We start from the raw sequence: 19110 nt of genomic DNA, 5'->3' as shown, positions 1-19110 counted from the left end.
CTACCCCACGTTGGAAGGGACATCCATCTGGTGCAATATGTCAGAACCTGAATAATAAAAACTACTTTGAAAAAGTTGTCCACTTCCGCCTATTTAGAAGAAAAAATTTAAAAAGAAAAAGACTTGTTTCTTTCTTTTGAGTGAGCTTACAGTCTTGTCGAGGAGTCATAAACACGTTAACAAGAATCTCCCCTACAAGTCAGACAAGTATTCATCCAGCCTTTGCTTGAAGACTTGCAGGAAGGCAGCTGTCCCATCCCAGCTTTTGAATAGCTCTAACTTTTGCCAAGTTCTTCTTTAAAAATAAATTTAGGCAGGACCATGCTTATAATTCCTGGTATTGGGGGAAGCTGGGCCTAGTGGATCATGAGCTGGGGAGTTCTGAGCTATAATAGGGCTAAAGTTGATCACTACACTAAGTCAAGCACCAATACTGAGCCTCGGAGAATTAGGGGCCCCCAGAATGACAAAGGAGGGCAAAACTGTCCCCGGTTGGAAATGAGCAGGTTAAAACTTCCCTATCAATTAGCCCACGAATGGCCTACTGCTGGGTGAAAGAGGGAGACGTGTTTTCAAAAACTACAAGCAAACAAATAAAACAAGTTTAAATCTGCCTCTCAACAACTTTCACCCATTATTCCTAGCTCTGCCCTCTAGGGTCAAGCAGAACAAGTCTGATCCCTCCTGTATGTGACAGCTGTTCAAAATACTTGAAGACATGGTCTCCTTTTCTCTTGTCCAATTGCTTTAACAGACCATTACAGGGTTTGGTTGGGTTGGTAAGGCTGCTCAGCTTGGTCTGCCTTTCTCTGTCATATCTTGTCAATGTTCTTCCTAAAATGTGGCATACATAACTGAATGAAATACTGCAGATATAGGCAGCCTGGGGTACTGGAGTCACAAAACTTGAATTCCAATCCTGTTCCCACCAGTTACTTGAAATTCAAAGGGACTCTGACAAGTGAAACTATCAAAAAATCCCACTTCTCAGAAGCAAAACCAGCTAATGTGGGGATGGGGAACATGTGAGAACTGAAGGCTTCCTCTTAAATTCAATTTTAAACAGTTTTTATTGATACTTTTAATTTTTATCACTCCTGTTTCCCACTGTATCTATCCTCCCAGCAAGCCATCTCTAATAATAAAGAAAAAAAAGATGTGAGAGAGAAAAAAATTCAGCAAAACCAATCATCATACCAAGAAAAAAATACTTTATAAGTAGTGTTCCATACTCATGAACTCCCACTCTTCAAAGGAGCAAGGGTATCTTCTCGCATCTCTTTTTTGGGGGGCCAAAGTGTCTTCATTATATTTTGCAACATTCAGTTTTAATTGGCTTGTAATCGTTCTATTTACATTGCTGTAGAAATTTCACATATTGTTTTCTTGGTTCTGCCTACTTCAATTTGCAATAGCTCATGTAAGTCCATGCTTCTCTGTATTCATCTTAAATTCAACTTTAAAAAAAATTAAATTCTTTTTAGAAGCCCTGGATCAAGATCTTCTTTGCACTTAGCCAGGAGGACTTGTACAAGTAGAAAGAGGATTTGGACTCATATTTCATTTAAAACACACACACACACACACACACAATCTGAGGACATCCGCCAAGAATTCCTTGTTTCCTCTCCTCATCTCACGTCTCTGATATCTTTTAATACTCAACTCCTCCTCCTTCACTCCAGTCTCTGATGAAGTAGCCCTTACCCTTGATTTCACCCCTCCCCATTTTCTCCAGTAGACTGCTCCACCATCGTCTGTAATCTTCCTTCTCTCTTACCTCCTGACTCCTTTTCCGCTTCCTGTAAACCCATATTTCTCCCATCCTTAAAAAAAGTTTCACTACTTCCTAACTTTTACTTCCTTTCTCAGCTGAAGTCCTTGAGAAATAAAATTCAAGGCAAAAATATACATTATGCACCCATCAGGTACAGTTAGGTTTAGGAGAGATAACAGTGAAAGACACAGTCCCTGCCTTCAAAGAAATTTAAAATCTAGTAGGTAATCACTTTTATTCTTTTGTTTTGTTTTGTTTTTTGGAGAGGGAAGGCAGGGCAATTGAGGTAAATGACTTGCCCAGTCACACAGCTAGTAAGTGTGTCAAAGTGTCTGAGGCCGCATTTGAACTCAGGTCTTCTGGATTCCAGGGCCGGTGCTCTACTCACTGCTCCACCTAGCTGCTCTGGTAATCACTTTTAGAATTCACTATTATGTGAGTTATGACAGGTACATTGAAATGGTCCACAGTGGCATGAAAATTTTGAGAAGACATCACTGGTAATTGAGGAGACTTATGAAAAGAGTAATGGATATGTTGATATCTAAGCCGAGCTTTGAAGGAAAGAAAAGATTTCAAAAGATGGGGAACATGGGGCTGGGGGAGAGGTGGCTATTTTTGGAATAGAAGGACATTGTATATATAAAAGCCCAGAAAGAGGAAAGCCTATGGAAGATTAGTTATGACTGAAATGACTCAACAACTTTCAGACTTCAGATACCCCAGCACTCTAAAAACTACACCACTTAACTGTCTCTAAGTGGAGAAAGTTTATACGGACAGGGAATGACAGAGACAGAAATTAGTTAATTGTTTGTGGGGAGACTAGAGTTGTCATAAGGTGCTGTAACAACTCATTTTATAGGGCCTTATTTTTCAAAAAGGTCTTTCCTCATAATGATCCTATGAAGTCAGTATTGCCAAGTATTACCCCATTTTTAAAGATCAGGAAATGAAATCTGAGCTTAAGTGACTTGCTCAAAGTCATACAAGTAGAATTTGAACCTGGGTTCACTACAATTCACTTTTAATCTCTCTCTTTTTCTGTGGCCTTTCTTTCCCTATCTTGGGTTCACATCCTTTCCCTCTTCAATGATGAATCTATCACAAACTAGTCAACCTTTGATTATTCATGCAAATGGAAGCGTGGAATAGGGTTTTTAATAGTTATTACGGTACATGGATTTGAGTAGGTCCGATATTCTGGGAATTCATGACACTTGATAACAAAACAATAAAGCCCAGCTGAGATGACCTAACTCACTAGGCTCTATAACATTACTTCTTCCTCAGCAGTCTTGTCAGTTGGGTTCACAAATTCAGAGAACAAAGACAACGTCTTACTGTAAGGGTGTCTACCTGCAGTAGAAATCAACTTAATTGATATCTACAAAAAATGTACATTTGCACCTTCTACTTGTCATTCTGAGCCCCCAATTTCAGAAATGCACAGCAGCAGCTGAATCTCACATAACTGGTTTGGATCAGGCAATTGGCAAATCTAGATGGCTCACAAGTTAAAGAACTAAGTGAACAAAGGGTGCTATTGCTATAATCTAATGGAAGGAAACAGTTGCAAAAATTTCAACACTCCAATTGGGCAGAGGTCTGATATGCCCAAGAATGGGGATTGGTAGAATTCTTTGAGGCAGGGTCAATACTCAACCACCCTCCTCAGTCTCTAAACTATTCTAGTGAGCATGCATCATTGTGTGTATTCCTTATGCTATCCTTGGAATGAAGACCATCTCCTCTCAGAATGATAAAAATTACAGAATCAAAAAGGACCTCAAAGGCCACCTGTTCCAACCTGTACTTAAACAAAAATCTCCTCTATGAAATATCAGACAAGCTGTCATCTAGCCTTTGGCCAAAGACTTCTAGTGAGGAGGAACCCATTACCTTCCTCTGGGGAGCACATTATACTTTTGAACAGCTCAAACTGATAGGGAGCTTTTCCTTACTTCAAGTCCGTCTCAAAACAAACATGCCCTGAAGTGCAATTCCAAAAGCGTTTTGGACAATAATAGTACTATTGAGAGAAAAACAGCCTCAATCTGAAATGAGTTACTGTTCTCTCTCTGAACTTATTAGGTCACATTTTCCCTAGAAGGAAAGTGACAGTTAAATATATGGGTTTAAAAGTTCTCCCCTTCTGCCTAGAGGGGGAGGAATTTTTTTAAAAAGAGTGAATGGATTATCCTTCTTATAGTAGATTAAACTTATTCTTTTTTGTTTTAAAAGTAAGAAACATCAAAATATTTTATTATAAAAGAAACATCAAAAGCAGCTAGTTGGCACAGTGGATAGAGTTCCACGTCTGGAATCAAGAAAAATCATCTTCCTGAGTTCAAATCTGGCCCCAGATACTTACTAGCTGTGTGACCCTGAGCTAGTCACCTAATTCTGTTTGCCTCAGTTTCCTCATCTGTAAACTGAGCTGGAGAAGGACATGCAAACCACTCCAGTATCTCTGCCAATACTCCAAATGGGGCCAGACAGTACTAAAAAATGACCAAACAGAAACATCAACATGAATAATTCCCTATACAAAGAACAAAAAGGAGTGTTGTATATGAAACTGTCAATTTGCTATGTGAAATTTAAAATATATTTCTGTTTTATATATATATATTTTATTTTATATATACAAACATATGTATATAAACAAAATTTAACACGGTAGCAATAAGGTTATCCTTTTTATATTATCTTCTGAACTTGTTCATTGTTCAAATGTTTTACTGATGTCTTTCTTTCTTAGGCAGCTAGGTGGCACAGAGTTCCAGGTCTGGGGTCAGCAAGACCTGAGTTTAAATCCAGCCTCAGACAATTCCTTGCTCTGTGACTTCTGTTTGCCTCAATTTTCTTCGACTATAAAATGAACAGGGTTGTTGTGAAGATCAAATAAAATAAATTTATAAAGCATTTAGCACAGTTCCTGGCACACAATAGATGCCATGTAAATGCTTCATCCCTCTGTCCCTCCATTCCTCCCTCCCTCTTTATTTTACAGAATCCAAGCTTCCTATGAAGGCCGGGGCCCATCTTATCAATATTACCATTACTGGTACAATGAGATGTGGAACCTCAATAGCACCAAAGAATGAACTATGGCAATGGAAGGGCACATGGGGAAATGTGAGTGGGCTGCATCACTAATCAAGGAGGAACAGAGAAGAACTGGAGTAAAAGCATTATCCAGAAATTTTATGATAGTAAGAAAAGATGGGTTACTCATGTGGCAGGAGCAATGGATACGAAGAGCTAGCGTTTATATCACTTTAAGTTGTCCAAATTGCTTTCTATGTTGTCTCACTTGATCCCCACAACAACTGAGTTAAGTGCTTTTATTATCTACATTTTACAGATAAGGAAACTGAGGCTGAGAGTAGTTAAGTGACTTGCCCAGTAAATATCTGAGCCAGGATTTGAATTCATAGGTAACAGGTGGACAGCAGAGGGCTTCAGTAGAATAAAATTAATTGAGTGTGTTGAATGCACCCCTGTTGTGAACTTTTGTGTGAACCATGTACAAGAGACACACAGGATGATGGGCAGGCATGCATAAGTTACAGTCTGCATCACTGGAGACAATTCTGAAATTAATGAGATTCCCATTTTTTTAAAAAGTCTGAATTTAACAAACATGAATTAAAATGGTTACTTACATGTACACAATTGAACAGAGAGTAGTACAGGAAACTTAAAACTATTATATACAGCTTATTCTTTTAAAGTACATAATAAATTCACCACATTACTTTCAAAGCTCTTATTTGTCCATGATTCCTTCGGGCCTTCACTATGTTCTCAAGAAAATGAATTAAGACCAAGTTAAGAAGGTTTGAAAGGAACAAGACTTCTGACAACATTAAACAAATGTTTATTTAAATCTATTGAGATTTAAAGTTATCACATATTGATTCACATAAATATTAATGAATTATTAAATCAATCCCTTCCCACTCATTAGCAGCTAAAGAGTTTTTAAGAACATTTCAAAGTCCTGTAGTGAGGCTTTAGCAACCTCTTTACAAAATACTTCATCAGGAATAGATACCAGCTTGTCCAAAGAGATGTAGTTAGGTTTTTGTGGATCATATTGTGCTCTTCCTAAGTAGGTAAGAAATGAGTGTCTTTCTTTGATTTTTAGCAGCTTTGAATTGAACACCTAGAAAAGGAAAAAAAAAAAGGCTGAATTATGTTACACCATCTTAGATTCTCAACAGTAATGCTAAGCTTGATTATTCATCCACCTTTTCCAAACTTCCAAACTGACTTTTGGCTATTTAAAAAATCAAATCTGTGCCAAAAGGATGAAGATTTGCCACAAGCATGGATGATTAACAGAATGTGCTACAGTCCTGAGGGTAACTCCAAATGAAGAGTTTTTGTTTTCATTTTTCCTTTAACAACTGTAGTATATCACCTTCCGTTATACTCTTAAATTAACTACTTTGAAAATGGCAACTCTCACCCAAAAGTAGTCACAATTCTTCAAGATGTGTGTGTGTATATAAATGTACATATACACACAGGTATAAGCATACTTGCACATGTAATAATACATAAAATGTATATGTGCACACATACATTCCAGAACAATTTATATTGCTCTAAATGCTTACCATATTTAATATGGAGTACCTAGAAATATCATTCCCAGTGGAGAGAATCCTGAACACATAAGATACTTGGCAAAAACAAAACAAAAAACAAAATGTTTGCTATGTTGTCCTTATCAGTTTTCTAGTTTGGTTTTAATCAAAGCCAGTTATCAAAAGACCTAGGTTCCATTCCCATTTCTGCCACTTATAAAATGTGTCAATGGGTAAGTCATTTTAACTTCTATGAGTCCCAGTTTCACATAAAATGGAGATAGTACCACTTATGTCCCAGGGTGGTTGTAATGAAAGTCCTTAGTAAATCTCAAAGCAGGATATAAAAATGGGTTAATATTGCTTGATTTTCGAAATAATTTCCTCACTGGAAGAACTGGAAGACTACAACTGTGTAGTCAAATTATTTGGTGAAATAAAAGAATTTTATTTTTTCTAAAGGGTTAAAAAAAAACAACAAAAGGAACATTTTTAAAAATCTCAATACAATGGGAAAAGAACTACATTTGAAGATCTGGGTTCTTAGCTCTGCTACTTATGACTTGTGTGACCTTATTAAGTCACTTAAAAGAAGACCAATTCTCCTAGCTATACAATGAGGGGACCAGATTACGTGACCACTACAGTCCCTTCCAGTTGTAAATCTATGACCTTACAATTATTTTGGCACTGGAGTCTTAAGAACGGTAATAGTTTTATGCCAAAAATATTATGTAAGAAGCACAGATTATTCATTATTATTTACTGACTGCCAAGAATTAAATGAAATAGACATGGAAGTAGTTATTAGAAATTTAATGCACAGAATTAGAAACTACAAGGCTGTAGATGAAAGCTGGTTACACAAAACATGAGTTTGAAAAAGAACTAAGTTTGCATGGTGGCTTGTGGGAGTGGTGACATCTTTTCTTTGGCTATTGCTGAAGACAGCTTGCCATTTTGAGCTTTTGTGGTACTGCTATGAGTTAGGTGAAAATTTATAATTAAGACTCTAAGGATAACTTGCAACACACTGTAGGATCCCACAACTCTACCTGGGAGGAAAAAGAGTAATATGAACACCACCTTCCATTACTGCAAAAAGTCTCTGAGAACTGAATATATCCAATTACAATCAAATTCTGTTGGATTGCAACAAAGAAAAAGACTTCCTCGTGTTGGTCAGAAGTATGTCTGCACAACCATCACTATGTACTTCCCCAACCCTTAGAAGGACATCTACTACATGTAGAAAGACATTATGGAAAAACCAGCTTGAAAGAAATTTCAAGAGTGTTAGAATAAATTCACAATAATAGAGGTTTTTAATTAGCACTTTTCTTTTAAAATGTCTATATAGGACATTATAAATATATTACTCATTTTTTCTTTAAATATATAAATGGAGTGCGGAACTCATCAACATGGTTATGCCGCCAATAATGCAAATGGCAATTCATATAGGCTCACTCTCACTGTGCAACTCATTATGGTATGAAGGGTGGGTCCCTAGGTTCTAAAAGGAAATGCAAGCTCCATCAGGTTTTGTGGTATATAAAAGGCTTCAAGAATGGTCCCAGCAACAGCCTATGTCTGCTTTCCAAAGAACAGCCTAAGCACTGAGAGGCTCATCATCAGTAGAATGCTCACTGGCCTTCAAATTTTGGTCACAGCCAGCCATGAAACACTTTGAAAAATAAAAAATGGCTCCTATTCCTATGCAGCTCCCAATAGCAGTGATGGTGGCAGAACTGTGGGAAAACAAGCAGACAATGGTAAGAAGTACACTTTTCACACCATCTAAGATACCTTCTTTAAAACATTTTTTTTTTAAAAACCAGAATTCCAACATATATATTACAAAAGATTATAAACAAGAAAAAGTCCCTGAGCTCAGATTTTGGCACTATTCAGACTGTATAATTTGATTCTAATTTCCCCATCTGTAAATGAAAACAATGACCTATTTAAAAGGAAAATTATGAGTAAAAATTGCTATACATTAAAATATTTTGAAAATTATGCTCCCTCAAGTATATAATGATTCCATCTCAATGTGGGAGTATACTGGCTTCCCTTGTGAATAAGTTTTCTACTCTGACTAGTACCAGCATGCCTATGGAAAAGCAGGATGGATGCTGTCCTATTTCATGTCTGATAAGTACATCTGGCAGCAAAAATTCAATTACCACACTGTTATTACTCATGAGTATATAAGAACCAGAAAAGGACACAGCTGGATTTTTTAGAATTATGGCTGAGTTTCCAGGGTTGACAATGATTTGCTGCCCTATAAACTGAACACATTTCATAATAGGCAGAAGGACAGATGACTATTTTGAACTCCCAAAGTCATCTTGATAACCAGCTTTCAAACTAGAAGAGCATTTTAGAAGCTATAACATGATCTCTGAACAAATTTTATGATCTCTATCATAAAAGAGATCATTTGTGATCTCAGGATACAGTTATTAAGTGATTACAGACATGACTAATTTATCATCTATTTCAACAGCAAGAACAAAGGCTACATTGAAAAAAAAATTCCCCCACAGTTTACTGACCACCAGGGGTCACCCTGCCATTATCAAAGAAATAAGTCTATCTTTGATATTCTAAGTTAAAGAATCACAAAATTTCAGAGAAAGAAGGACCTTGGTAGCCATCTAAACCAACTCATGCCCTAAAAAGAATACTCTGCTTGAAGGGAGAGGCAGCGTATTCCACATCAGGACAATTCTAATTCTTAGGATGTTTTTCCTGACACCAAGTCTAAATAGATCTCCTTAGCATTTCTACCCATTTCTCCTAGTTCTGCATTCAGGCATCCAACAGAACAAGCCTAATCTTTCATCCACATAACTTCTCATGAACTTGAATAGAGCAATGATGTCCCTCATGACCAGTCTTCTCTTCTCCACACTAAACATTCTTAGTTCCTTCAATCAATCTTCATATGAAATGGACTGAAGAACCTTCCAAGATAATGTCTGGCCCACTGACAAAAAACCTTGTGAACAGTCAGATTACTGATAACAACTCATCATGGGGAAGCTTCACTCTATCCTAGAACACATGGTAACAACCTTATCCTCAACACCTCTTCAGCCCCAAGCCACTTTAGGACAAGCTAAACTGTGAACCTGAAGTGCCCTGGAGGGCAGGGGTTCTTAACCTAAGGTCCACAGCCCCTTTAGGGAGTCTATGGACAGATTTGGTGGGGGAGGTGTCTGAATTTTTTGAGGGAAAATTCATCTTTATTTCAATATAACTGGTTTCCTTTGTAATCCTATGTATTTTGTTTTATACATTTAGAAACAATATTTTGAGAAGACATCTACAGGTTTCACCAAACTACTAAAGGGGTCCATGATGCAAAGAAAAGGCCCAAAATCCCCTGTTCTAGGGGTAAAGCAAGATTCTTTCACTATCTTGGAAGTGCTACAGGGAATATCAATTCAGCCCTCATTAAACCTTTGGAGAGAACACTGATTTCTGCAATCCTATTCCTGAACTTGACAGCTTGTTTGAAATGTCAGGGGAAGGGAAAAAGAAAGCAGGGATGTGTGTAGATAAGCCAGAGTTGGAGATGCAATCATTATGTGCTCACAAGAGGCTCAAGGTCAAAGTTTTTCATCATGTAATCAGTTCTACAACATCTATGCTATTATCTTCTCCCCAAAAGAAAAAAAATATAGACTGAATTTATTTTTGGCTTGAGAAGTGTTACACAGCTGCTTCCAAGGTAGACCAATCATGAGTGGGAGAGACAGAAGACGCATATAATTATATGCTATTAACATTTCCACATGGAATATCTTTCCATTTAATTCAACAGAAAACAAGTTACATATGTTAGGGACTATTTGCATATAAGTTTAAATAGAATGTAAGCTCAAAGAATCAACAGTTGACAACCCGGGTGCTGCCACGTCATGCCATGTTATACATGGCAGCTATAAAAGCTAATGCAATCTCAGGATATAACAACAGAGATATCGTAGCCAGGACCAGAGAACTGATAGTCCCAGTATAATTTGCCTGGTCAGATGACATCTGAAAAACTGTGGTCAGTTCTCAGTGCCACATTCTAGGAAAGATATTGATAAGATGTGAGTATCCAAAGAAAGGCAACAAGAACAGTGAAAGCCCTTAAGATCATGCTATATGAGATCCAAATGAAAGGAAAGAGGATGTTTTTATCCTGGAGAAGATAAGATTTAAGGGGAGAAAGTTGCCTTTAAAGATCTGAAGTATTACCACACAGAAACAGGGATAAATTTGTTCTGCTTGGCCCCTAAGCTAATGCAAAGAAAAACTTCTTAACAATTAGAGGTATCCAATAGTGGAATGGGCTAGGAGGTCATGGTTTCTTCCTCACTGTATGTTTTCAAACAAAGTCTGGATGACCACTTGTTGGTGCGGAGTGTGTGTGGGGAGGGGTAGATTAAATAACCTCTGAGTTCCCATCCAACACTGACATTTTGTGAAGTTCTGATTTATAAATAGACACAAGTGTCAGGTGACCAACAAGATGAAGGACTTAACATTTTCACCATGACCTTTCAAGTCTCCCCAAAATGGGAATTATGTGTAAAAGCCAAAGGAATTTCAGGTCTTTCCATGGTCTAGGAAAACAAAAACCCAAATAAAGTAAAAACACCATGAACAAATAACAGAGAAGAATCCCTAACCCCTAATTCTCTCCCTCAGCATCCTCTCTCCCATTGCCTAATAAATCTCCCAGAAGCAGTACTGCATAAGCCAACACCTTCTGCATCTCAAAATGCCTCCCCCATTCCCAGTACCTCAGATGTTCAAACAGCAGAACTTGGTTAGGCTGTGATACCATAATAGCATGCTCTATGCCACAAGAGCTTAGCTGGAGAACTGAGGGACAGAGAGAAAGGGGGCAGGACTCAAATGTGGCTGTGTGGCACTGCCCTACACCTTAGGGAAAGAGACAGCATCCATCTGGGGCCAGATCTGACCCTCCAGAAGGCACCTGGGGCACAGACCAAGGCTGGTGAATTGTGAACTGCCCAGTATGCGAGGGAACTAACACACTATAAGATCCAACCCCAAGGGAAACTGCAATCAGAGGGGAGTCAGGACATGAACCATAAGGGAAAAAAGACTGAAATTACCAAAGATCTCAGAATGAAGAGAACTAGTTAGAGACCTTGAACATAAGCAGGTAAACCAACAGGTGAGATATTAGTGACAGCAGGGAATGTGGCCTCCATATCAGGTGAGAGAATTGAGACATCAGAGAACAAATATCCAGGAATTTGTGAAATGACTTGTCCTAGTGCAATCTTGTTTTCCATAAGTAATTTATTTCAATAGGCTCATGCTAAGTTTGTCATCCTTAATGGCACAAATTGAAGTAAAGAGGGATAAATAATAAATGAAGTTTAGGAGAAAACAATAAGCAGCTCTTAAAATTACATTCCTTCCCTCACTAATAAATGTCAAGGAAGCCTTATCTCCTTCTGGAGCATAATCATCATGTTGGAACAGAGCAACACAGCTTGAAAAGAGTCAAACTCAAAAGGCCCCTGTTAGAACATGGCTCATTTTATGAGGATTTGGGCAGATTAGGTCAAACCATAAATGACATCATCCTGCATATAAGGAATTTTGGTTCTGACCTTTGATTTCAATGCCACAGGTAACTCCTAGTGCAAAAGCCTCTATTAATGCAGAATGATAAGTCAGCTATTTTAATTGTCTCAGAAACCTGCTTGGCCACTGACCCAGAGGTTCCATTGTTGGGCACAGAACTCAAGGAGATCAAGGACAAAAAGAAAGGTTCCATATGGGTGCACCAAAATCTTGATCACAGCATTTTCTATACCTGTGATTTTCTATAGCATTTCTATAGCATTTTCTATAGCAAATAACCCCAAAGTAGCCATTCCTCACCAACAGAGGAAGAGCTAAACAAGCCACAGTGGATGAATGTAATGGAATATTAGTATGCTCTAAGAAATCATGAGTAATATGAATATACAAAAGCCTATGAAGACTTCTGTGAACCGATGTAAAGTGAAGTAAGAAGAACTAGAAAATTAAGATACATAATTGAGAATAAGGAAAATAATAAAACAACTGAAACTGAATGCTATGGAAATCACAATGACTATCTTGGTCCCAAAGAGGAGACATGAAAAGACACCTGCCACCCTTCTTTTTAAGAGGTAAAGGATTATAGCTAGGGCACGCTTTTGATGTGATGGTTAATTCTCCTTTTTTATTCTTTACTATAAGATACAAGCAGTTGGACACAATGGGAAGTGGAGATGATATGAAAACAAAAGCTATTAATTTTTAAAAATTGTCCAAAAAAACCTGAGACACTGAGAGATTAAGTGACTTGCCCATAAGTCATACTGCTAGAATGTGTCTGAGACAGGGCTTGAACTCAAGTCTTCCTTACTCCAAGGCTACTGCCTCTCACATAAAGATTTTACTAGGATGAAATAATTTTAAAAATACAGGGAGAAAACTGCCAGCACACATTTAACATTTAGACTCAACTCCAGAGTGTCCAATGAATTCATGATAAGTTCTATACTTACCCAAGTTGATACAGAATTGTCAGCTCTGAATGTATTTAAAGATGACAAGTTATAAAAACTTTTTCAGAGAAGTTATTATATGCATTACCTGTGGAAATTTGACAATAATATAATGGGGAATGCTCATCACATTGTGCACATAGTCAAATGTCTCTGTTAGTTTCCTTTTGCTTGCAGTTAAAATCTTTGGGATTCTGGTCACCATGTGCTGAATTTCATTATGCTTAAAGCCAAGTTGAAGTTGGTAAACCTAAGAAAACCCAAACATAACAAAAAATAAATCACATACATTTCTGGATTAAGTAAGAAATGATATTTCAATCCATACTGGATCATAAACAAAGCATTTAGAATTTTGGGGCAAGTTATCCTGACCCTTGTGGGACAGAAGTTTCCTTTCAGGAGGAAGTTGGTCCTTTGAACCTCTCTCATTGACAGTGATGGACTGGGCCTGGAGTCAGGACTCAGTTCAAATCCAGCTTCAGACACTTACTAGCTAAGTGACCCTGGGCTGGGAGTTACTTAACCTTTATCTATTTGAGTTTCCTCGACTTTAAAATGGAAATAAAAATAGCACCTACCTCCCAGGGTTGTTTGTGAGGATCTAATGAGGTAACATGTGAAACACTTTACAAATCTTAAAGTGCTATAACGCAGTAAAGCTGCTGCTCCTGGTGGTGCTAGTAATGATTATGGTGATGGTGAAAAAGGTTAGTGTCATAGTTGGAGAGTTCTCATATGTCAAGCTGAGATTTTTTATTTTCTCCTAGAAGCACCACAGAATCTCTGATAGTTTTAAAGCTTTAGAAAGATTAGTGTGGCAACTCTGTGGAGGGTGGTTTGGAGAGATGAGAGAATAGAAGCAAAATAAAATCAATCAGAAAGAGACTAGGCAAGAAGTGACAAGACCTAACCTAGGGTGACAGAGGTAGCTGAGTACAGAGAAAGGGAGAGAAGGACTAGTTGTGTGTGAAGAAATGCTACAACACGGCAACTGATGGACAGGGAGGGAGGGAGAGTCAAAAATTATATTTGTATTGAGAATCTGGGTGACTTAGGAAGACAGTGACGCCCTTATGGGACAGGGGAAGGTTTAAGGAAAAGCTTCACTTTAGACATTCTGAGTTTGAGATGCCAATGTCCATTCATTTTTTTCCAACCAGCATTTACTAAACATATACTCTTTTCTAGATGCGAGGATACAGACAGAGAAATAAAAAAGTTCCATCCCTCAAAAAGCTTATGTTCTGCAGAGAAAAACAACAAACACTAAAGTTGGGCAGTTAAATCAATTAAAATCACTTTATCCAGAGAGCAGCACTGCACCCCATTCCGGACATGCACATATACAAGGAAATCTGGTTGTACCACAGGTATACCCACAGGTGGCTGGGGATTAAGGAGGGAGGAAGGTAGAGAAGCATCTATGAAATGGACAAAAAAGATAGTGCAGTTGTACTAGAGACAGGGCCAGCAATCAGCTCTTGTGGGAAGAGTGGAGTGTGACCAATTTTCCCACCCTCTGACTGGTTGGTTTGCCAAAGCCCACTAGATTGGGCCCCCACTTTGGAAACCACTGGCTTTTGGGACATTTTAAACTGGGTTCTAGAACTACCTCAAACTCAACTTGTCTAAAATAGAATTCATTATCTTTCCCTCCCACTAACCCTCTTTCTGTCAAACTTCATCATTTATTCAAAGGGTCTGTAGCACCATCCTTCCAATCATCCAAGTGAAAACCTGGGTGTCATCTTCAATTCCTCACTCTCACTCATCCCACCTACCCAACAGTAGCCAAACACTGCCATTTCTCCCTTCATTACATCTCTCACATCTGATTCCTTCTCTTCACTCACAGAGTTATTTCCCTAGTTTGGACCTTCATGACTTCTTGGCCTAGATTACTGAAACAGTGTCCTAATTAGTCTCCTTACCTCGTCTCTTCCTACTTCAATCTATCTTCCATACAGCTGCCTAATTCATAGTTTCTAAAGTGCAGTTTGGATCCCCCAACCTCCTGTACCCTCATTCAATAAATCCCAGTGACTCTCTATAAGGAATCAAATAGAAATTCTGCTATTTGATATATAAAGCCCTATGCAACTCGGGCCTGATCTATTTTTCCAGTCTCATACACTACTCCTCTTCACATATACATACTATACTTTAGACAAAATGGCCTCGTTCCTCACATACAACACTTCATCTCCCACATGCATGTCTTTGCATTTGCTTTCTCCCATGCCCAGAATACAATCACGTCTTATGTCCCTCCCCATCCCTAACCCCCTTAGACTCCCTTGTTTGCTTCAAGGCTCAGCTCAGCTACGTGGAACAGCAAATACTATACTGCTGGATTGTTGTGCAGATCAAATGAGCCAATGTTTGTAAATCACTCTGCAAACCATAAACTGCTATTATTATCTTTCTAAAATTTTTACTTATTCAATTTTAAATTTATGGAATAAAACAAGCATTTCCATAACACAGTATAGTAAAAAAAAAACCATGATTGTACATGAAACTGCAAAATCTATTATGTACAACTTGCTATTCCTTTTAAATATATAATAAAGTCATCATGTAAATTTCTTTCTTCTTCCCTCTTCCAACCCCTATCCTAGAGATGGCTACCATTAGACACAAATATACATATGTATGTAAAATCATTCTATACATACTTCTATTTATCAGTTCCTTCTCTGGATACAGAGAGCATCTTCCTTAATATGCCCTCTGTAGCTAATGTGGGTATTAATAGTAATCAAAATGACTTATTCGCTCAAAGTTGTTCTTAAAAAAATATTGCTGTTACTGTATACGATGTTCTTTTGCTCATTTCACTCTTACATGACGTTTTTCCTGAGCCCCCCAGCTGCTGATGCCCTTCTCTCTAAATTACCTTTTATATGCCCATTTGTGTACATTTTGCTTGCTCTAGCTAAAATTCCTAGAAGACAAGGATTGTTTCACAGTGATTTTTTAAAAATATTCCCAGCACAAAGCACAATGCCTGGCACCAGAAGATGCTTAATAAACTCTTCTTGATTGACTGGCTGGCTGATAGAATGTTGGAAGTCACCAAGAATAAGGGAATGAATGGTTGGAGTTGTGAGGAAGGCTGCGAGCCAGGTACTCATCTCCTTGAGAAAGGATGGAGCAGTCTAGATGCCAGCAGACTGCCACAGCAAAGATCTGAATAGGATGATATAAACTGATGAAATGAACCTCAAAGGAGAAGAGACTGCTGAGTTGGTGGCAGATAAAGGGCATCTTAGTAGCAGGCAAGATCAAAGAGTATGCTGATTTTTCCTCCAAGTCCATCGTGTCTCAAGATATAAGAGAAGCTAGAGCATGCTAGCGATGAGATATCTCACAAAGAAATCTGGGTTTCTCAGAGTGTCAGAACAGAGTCAATGGTCAGAAGCAGAACTGAGACTTATAATTAGATCTCATGCTCGTTCCTCTCTAAGATGCATTCTGGACCTCATTTACGGTGCAACACAGCTCTTCATCCTGAAACCACTCTCCAGCCCTAGAATCCACACATTGGAAGCACTCTAGACCCCTATGGCCTCTCCCTCTAATTGGATGGTTTTTTCTAGAACCTCCACTTAAGGAGGCTCCCAAATGCTGATGGCAGCCTGGGATTTGAGGTCTAGATGAAACAAAACTATCCTTTCAGAAATACTTTTCAAGAAGCTACAATTGCTTCAAAAATATAAAGTCTCAAAACTCTACTTGTCTTAGAGAAGACTGTAGGCAAACTGTTAGTCCTTTAAAATAATTTAAGGCAAATTGACTTATTTGAAAAAATATGAGAAAAAACCCTTACCTTCATATTTTCTTTCACAGGCTCAAGACTTCCAGTTAATAGTCGTGGAAGACGAATAACTAGATCTCTGGTCTAGAGTGAAAAACAAAATAATCCATTACCACAATACATCAAAAATTCAGTGAGTTTCAGAAATCTGCCATTTATTCTAGCATGAATAATGACATGTTAAACTATTAAAATTATTATGAACTTAAAAAAACTTTATAGAAGAATAATATAGATTTTCAGGAGGAGGGTGGAGCCAAGATGGCAGCTGGAAAGCAAGGACTTGCATGAGCTCCCCACCAGGTCCCTCCAAACACCTATAAAAAATGGCTCTGAACAAATTCTAGAACTGCAGAACCCACAAAATAGCAAAGGGAAGCAGGGCTCCAGGCCAGGACAGCCTGGATGGTCACTGGGTAAGGTCTATCATGCACAGAGCTGGAAGCGGAGCGGAGCAGAGCTCAGCGTGGACCAATGCTGACCAGGAGCCGGGTGGAACATGCCCTAGTGCCCTAAATCAGTGAGCTGTGGCAGTTACCAGACTCCTCAACCCACAAACACCAAAGACAACAGAGAAGATTAGTGGGAAAAGCTGTGGGGGACAGAGTGAAAGGAGTTCGAGGTTCAGCCACTGCCCCAGGGACAGTGGAGGTGGTACAGCTACAGAACTACAGCTGCAGTTGCTTCCAGCCCCAGGACAACCTGGTGGGAGGCATTAAGTGGCGAATCGGAGCAGGAGTGCACAGCCTGCTCAGATCTGGGTTGGCGGTTCTTGGGGGAGGAAGAGCGCTGGTGTGGCAGAGCTTGCTGTGAGAAACAGCTCTGAAAACAACAGCACATCTCCTCAAGCTTGGAACAAAGTACCCTCTACTCTACAAGCAGTCATACCCCAATGAAAAACTCAAGGGTCAAATAGTTGGCTGGGAACATGGCCAGGCAGCAAAAATGGACTCAGATTCAGACTCAGACTTTGGAATCTTTCTTTGGTGACAAAGAAGACCAAAACATATAGCCAGAAGAAGTCAACAAAGTCAAAGAGCCTACATCAAAAGCCTCCAAGAAAAACATGAACTGGTCTCAGGCCATGGAAGAGCTCAAAAAGGATTTGGAAAAGCAAGTTCGAGAAGTAGAGGAAAAATTGGGAAGAGAAATGAGAATGATACAAGTAAACCATGAAAAACAAGTCAATGACTTGCTAAAGGACACACCAAAAAATACTGAAGAAAATAACACCTTAAAAAATAGACTAACTCAAATGGTGAAAGAGCTCCAAAAAGCCAATGAGGAGAAGAATGCCTTGAAAGGCAGAATTAGCCAAATGGAAAGGGAAGTCCAAAAAACCACTGAAGAAAATACTACCTTAAAAATGAGACCGGAGCAAGTGGAAGCTAGTGACTTTATGAGAAATCAAGATATTATAAAACAGAACCAAATAAATGAAAAAATGGAAGACAATGTCAAATGTCTCACTGGAAAAACCACTGACCTGGAAAATAGATCCAGGAGAGAGAATTTAAAAATTATTGGACTACCTGAAAGCCATGATCAAAAAAAGAGTCTAGACATCATCTTTCAAAAAATTATCAAGGAGAACTGCCCTGATATTCTAGAGCCAGAGGGTAAAATAGAAATTGAAAGAAACCACAGATCGCCTCCTCAAAAAGAGAATTCCTAGAAATATTGTTGCCAAATTCCAGAGCTCCCAGATCAAGGAGAAAATACTGCAAACAGCCAGAAGGAAACAATTTGAATACTGTGGAAACACAATCAGAATAACACAAGATCTAGCAGCTCCTACATTAAGGGATCAAAAGGCTTGGAATACGATACTCTGGAGGTCAATTGAGCTAGGATTAAATCCAAGAATAACCTACCCGGCAAAACTGAGTATCATACTCCAAGGCAAAATATGGGTTTTCAATAAAATAGAGGACTTTCAAGCTTTCTCAGTGAAAAGACCAGAGCTGAATAGAAAATTTGACTTTGAAACACAAGAAGCAAGAAAGAGAAATCACAAGGGACTTACTAAAGTTGAACTGTTTTGTTTACATTCCTACATGGAAAGATGATGTGTATAATTCATGAGACGTCAATATTAGGGTAGCTGAAGGGAATATATTTATATATATAGACAGAGGGCACAGGGTGAGCTGAATATGAAGGGATGATATCTAAAAAAATATAATCAAATTAAGGGATGAGAGGAATATATTGAGAGAGGGAGAAAATTGGATAAAGGGAGGAAGAAGCAAAATATAGTTAGTCTTTCACAGCATGAGTATTGTGGAAGGGTTCTGCATAATGATACATATGTGGCCTATGTTA

At 38.4% G+C, this 19110-nt stretch overlaps 1 protein-coding gene across 3 annotated transcripts in view; it reads right to left on the bottom strand.

The window, feature by feature from the left end:
* Positions 1-5646: 5646 nt before the first annotated feature.
* The window catches only part of MTERF3 (mitochondrial transcription termination factor 3), a 50378-nt gene continuing 36914 nt past the window's right edge, over positions 5647-19110 (bottom strand). For all 3 annotated transcript variants that reach the window (XM_036742245.1, XM_036742246.1, XM_036742248.1), the window contains exons 6-8: positions 16798-16869; positions 13051-13212; positions 5647-5951 (exon numbers count right to left, since the gene is read on the bottom strand). In XM_036742245.1, coding sequence (XP_036598140.1) covers positions 5757-5951; positions 13051-13212; positions 16798-16869 — 429 coding nt within the window. In that variant the 3' untranslated portion in view covers positions 5647-5756. The remainder of the gene's footprint in view (positions 5952-13050; positions 13213-16797; positions 16870-19110) is intronic.

Source organism: Trichosurus vulpecula, chromosome 1, assembly GCF_011100635.1.
Source record: "Trichosurus vulpecula isolate mTriVul1 chromosome 1, mTriVul1.pri, whole genome shotgun sequence".
NCBI classification, from domain to species: domain Eukaryota; kingdom Metazoa; phylum Chordata; class Mammalia; order Diprotodontia; family Phalangeridae; genus Trichosurus; species Trichosurus vulpecula.
This window is presented reverse-complemented; position numbering and strand designations above follow the sequence as displayed.